Source organism: Budorcas taxicolor, chromosome 5 (assembly GCF_023091745.1).
Source record: "Budorcas taxicolor isolate Tak-1 chromosome 5, Takin1.1, whole genome shotgun sequence".
Taxonomy (NCBI): Eukaryota; Metazoa; Chordata; class Mammalia; order Artiodactyla; family Bovidae; genus Budorcas; species Budorcas taxicolor.
The window spans coordinates 110,572,764-110,577,350 of NC_068914.1; the positions used below are offsets into that span (position 1 = coordinate 110,572,764).

At 52.8% G+C, this 4,587-nt stretch overlaps 1 protein-coding gene across 1 annotated transcript; it reads left to right on the plus strand.

The window, feature by feature from the left end:
• Nucleotides 1-1,150: 1,150 nt before the first annotated feature.
• On the plus strand, nucleotides 1,151-1,810 carry ASCL1 (achaete-scute family bHLH transcription factor 1). The gene has a single exon (XM_052641279.1). The coding sequence runs from the start codon at nucleotides 1,151-1,153 to the stop codon at nucleotides 1,808-1,810; it is 660 nt and encodes a 219-aa protein (XP_052497239.1).
• Nucleotides 1,811-4,587: the final 2,777 nt, after the last annotated feature.

A 4,587-nucleotide genomic window follows, 5' to 3' on the forward strand; every position in this document is an offset into this window, starting at 1 on the left:
GCTCCCAACGACATCGGACCCCCCCCCCCCAAAAGAGTGGCAGTAGGGTAGGAGGAGAAAACAGGAAAACTGGAGCCCCACTGTCCCTAACCTCCACACTGCCCGGTGTCACTTTTTCCGCCCGAACCCTTGCCTGTGCTTTTTTCCAAGTTTTCAGGAGAATCCCGGGACACGTCACCCCAAACCTGTCTACCCCTACACCTCCAATTTTCAGAGCTATTCGCCTATCCGGTGACGCTGGCCCCCCCTTTTCCAGAACCACCCCTCGGCTGCAGCCCGCCCTGAGCGCGCCGCCTGTTTATTCAGCCGGGAGTCCGGCACGCGCCAGGCGCACGCACTGCAACAACAAACCCGGCTGAATGGAGAGTTTGCAAGGAACGGGCGCAGGGAACGGGCGGGGGCGGGGGGAGGGAGGGGAGGAGGGGGAGTTTAAGGAGTGGGTGGGAGGAGGCGGTAAGAGGAGGGGGGTGGGGGCTGCAGCCGCTCGCTTCAGCAGCGGGGAGTGGGGGGCGAGGCGGGGCCAGCGCTGCGCGTGGGGCTGGGTGTCCCGTTGAAAAGGCGGCCGCACTCCGGCCGCCCAGCACTCTCTCACTTCTGGCCAGGGAACGTGGAAGGCGCAGCGACAGGGAGCCGGCCAAGGAGGGCGAGTGAAAAGAAGGAAATAAGCAAAGAAAGAGGGTTAACCAAATAACACAAACAGCCCGAGTTGCGGCCGGAGAGACCGAGACCCGGCGCAAGAGCGCGCAACCCTAAGCGGAGAAGAACTGAAGGCAGCAGAGCGCGCTCACCGCCGACTTCTGCTTCTGCTGCTGCTTGCCTTTTTTTTTTAAACAAGAAGGCGCTAGCGGCAGCCTCACACGCGAGCGCCACGCGAGGCTCCTGAAGCCAACCTGCGAAGGGAGGAGGGGAGGGAGGAGGCGGGGTGGAGGGAGGAGGAGACGTATTTGCACCTTCCTCGCTCCCACCCTAAGAAGTCTCTCCTGGGGATTTTGTATTTTTGTAACTTACCTCGGACTCCAGCTTTATCTCTCCCCTTCTCTCCCTTCTCTGTTCGTGCCCCTCCCCGTCCTGTCTGTGTCCCCCTAGCGTGCGTCCCGCACCTCGCGTCCCCTCTCGCTCCGATCGCGCGACTCCTTGGCCGCCGCTGTGCATGGAGAGCTCTGCCAAGATGGAGAGCGGCGGCGCCGGCCCGCAGCCCCAGCAGCCCTTCCTGCCGCCCGCAGCCTGCTTCTTTGCCACGGCCGCGGCACAGAGCGCGCAGCAGCCTCCGCCGCCGCCGCCGCCGCCGCCGCAGCTGAGCCCCGCGGCCGACGGCCAGCCCTCAGGGGGCGGTCACAAGTCAGCGCCCAAGCAAGTCAAGCGCCAGCGCTCTTCGTCTCCCGAACTGATGCGCTGCAAACGCCGGCTCAACTTCAGCGGCTTTGGCTACAGCCTGCCGCAGCAGCAGCCGGCCGCCGTGGCGCGTCGCAACGAGCGCGAGCGCAACCGTGTCAAGCTGGTCAACCTGGGCTTCGCCACCCTTCGGGAGCACGTACCCAACGGCGCGGCCAACAAGAAGATGAGCAAGGTGGAGACGCTGCGCTCCGCCGTCGAGTACATCCGCGCGCTCCAGCAGCTGCTGGACGAGCACGACGCGGTGAGCGCCGCCTTCCAGGCCGGTGTCCTGTCGCCCACCATCTCCCCCAACTACTCCAACGACATGAACTCCATGGCCGGCTCGCCGGTCTCATCCTACTCTTCGGACGAGGGCTCCTACGACCCTCTCAGTCCCGAGGAACAAGAACTGCTCGACTTCACCAACTGGTTCTGAGGGGTTCGGCCTGGACAGGCCCTGGTGCGAATGGACTTCGGAAGCAGGTAGGTGGCATGGGGGCCTGAAACGGGGGATGCTCTTGCCTTCATTCTTTTTCTTCTGTAGGAGGGCGACTGCCCCCACGGAGATGAGGGGAGGGGTGGATTGAAAGGGTTTGTGAGTTTGTCCTTTTCAAATCCTGGCGTGTAAGTTTCAGCCTTGGCTTCAGAGAGCGGCTTTGCCCAGGTCTCCAAAGACTGGCAGGGTACGGGTACCGAGGTGGTGTACCGAGTACTCGACTTGTCAAAAGAGGCGCTCTACCTGACAGATCTTCCTCCCAACCTCCACTTCCTCCCACTACTGGCCTCCAAGTTCGCACTAACCTCTCCCCTTCTTCTTATGTTATAGGGCCTACACAACCTGCATCTTTAGTGCTTTCTCCTCAGCGATGTTGGAAGGGAGAAGAAAGAAGAAGAAGAGAATAAGAAGAAAACAAACAAATCCAGGCACCCCAACCCCTACATCAACCAAGCGCCGCAAGCCTGAGAAGCAAGGCTCTCGCAAAACAGGGATGCGCTCAGAACAGTATCTTTGCACTCCAATCATTCACGGAGATAGAGTGGCTAGGACCCTAGGATGACTAGGATGCACAGATTGCAGCTTGTGTGCAAAAGCAGTGGGTTCCTGGCGTAAGGGAGCAGCACACGCCCTGTAGGAACACCCACCCACCGCTAACAGGCAGAGCTGACCTCCCCGCCCTCTCTTGAAAGCGCAGTTCTTCGGCCCTCTAGAAATGGGTTGGTGTCCTTCCTCTGTATGCCCCACCCTGATAAAGCTGTGGACGTTTGTCTGCAGTGAAAGTATGCTATTTGAAACCCCGATCCTCTGGGGGTTTTAAAAGCCCCCAGCCTCTTGGGGCCCCCCTCCCCAAGCTTCACTCCCTCACACCATCTTTTCCACCATTTTCATCATAGAATGCTTCCAATCTTTTGTGAATTTTTTTTTATTATAAGAAAAATCTATTTGTATCTATCCTAACCAGTTTGGGGATATATTAAGATATTTTTGTACATAAGAGAGAAAGAAAGAAAAAAAATTTATAGAGTTTTGTACAAATGTTTTAAAATGTGTATATCTTGGTACTTTACCATGTAATGCTATTACCTCTGCATATCTTAGATGTGTAGTTCACCTTACAACTGCCATTTCCCCTATGTGGTTTTGTAAAGAACTGTCCTCATAGGTGAGATTGAAAGGCCATCAGATGTACTTCAGCACCAATGTGTCTTACTTTATAGAAACTTTGTTAATGTATTAATGATGTTATTAAATACTGTTCAAGAAGAACAAAGTTTATGCAGCTACTGTCCAAACACAAAGTGGCAGCCAGTTGGTTTCGATAGGTTGCCTTTGGGGAACCTTTGGGGAAATTTCTACCACTGCCCTTTTTTTTTTTTCTTTTCTTACTGTTTTATTACAAACTTACAAAAGAAAATACCCCGTGTATAACCATGTTTTATACAAACTAGTTTCGTAATAAAACTTTTTTCTTTTTCTACAAATGAAAATAATCAGCTGCCTCCAAGTCTTCTTTGATGCTACTGCCCCATCCAAGTTATTATCAAAATGCCAAAGGGAAGGGAGAGGGAGAGGGTGGTGTGAAAGAAGCTAAGTGGCAGAAATGACAAAGATAAATGCTGTGACCAGGCCTATCTGAGGTGACTCTATGAAACTTTTACAAGGAGATATATCTCTACCTGTATATCTACATATATAGATAGTTTTCCTTGACATTATGCTGCAAATGTATGCAGACACCTAGCAAATAGGTGGTGATTAGTAGCTGCATCATCTTTCGATAAAATGTACACTGAAAAAAATCCCCCCCCCCAAATGAACTGGAAGGAGAGGGTCCTCACCCCACTTTCTAACCCTTAGTTCCACTCTGAGTTTCTCATTGTGAAACTGTGGCAGATCTGGATGAGATGATGAACATCAGGAGTGGGAGAAAGGATGGTGGTGCCTGGGGCTGGGCTTGGGGGAGGTAGCCCTGTCCACACTGCCAGGGGTGGGCGTGTTCTTCTCCCTTCATTGCCAGCCATGTATTTTCTACTCCTTTCTCCCACTGCACACGCTGTCCATGTCGGTTTTAAGTAAAGGGTACGTATGATATAAATTTCTTACAGGAGTTAGATTTAAATAAATAAAAGCCTTAGAAATGTGTGGTCGCTTTGAGACACTGGCCCATCTAAGCTTGTGACTCTATCCAAATGGCGTGAGTTGCGTGCAAAAGTACCCAATTACCAAGATTCAAAAAGAAATTGGTGGGGTTTTGGCTGGCTTGCTTCTTGTCAGTTAGCAAGGACGTGATCAGAATCCCACTCCGCCTCTTGTGGGCTCCTCGCTTGCCGCTTGCATTACTTGCAGATTCAGTTAGCGTGTCTCCAGCCAAGCGGAAAGCCGAGCGCAAAATGCATCTTACAAAACCCAACAAAGAGCGGGGGGCCAGCACGTCTTCCAGAGTTAAAAATCTAGTCTGTGTTGGTACATCTATACCATTTAGTGGCACAGAATAATCATTTTTTAAAGCCGCGATGCGCAGAGCACGCCCCAGCGTCTGATGTCATTTTGCTAAATGACCCTCTATAGAATGCACACTGAGGCTTCAGTCCCTTTCAAAGAGATGAGCGTAATTAAGGGGGGGAAAAATCAGTAAATTCCTCGTCGCCATAAATAATCGGACTTTCTGCCAGCAGTGGGCCAATTTAGAGCTTACTTGAGGGAAGTAATGCTTT

Excerpts from the sequence above, each read along its gene's own strand:
- ASCL1 (XM_052641279.1), top strand. The coding sequence starts at position 1,151 with ATGGAGAGCTCTGCCAAGATGGAGAGCGGCGGCGCCGGCCCGCAGCCC.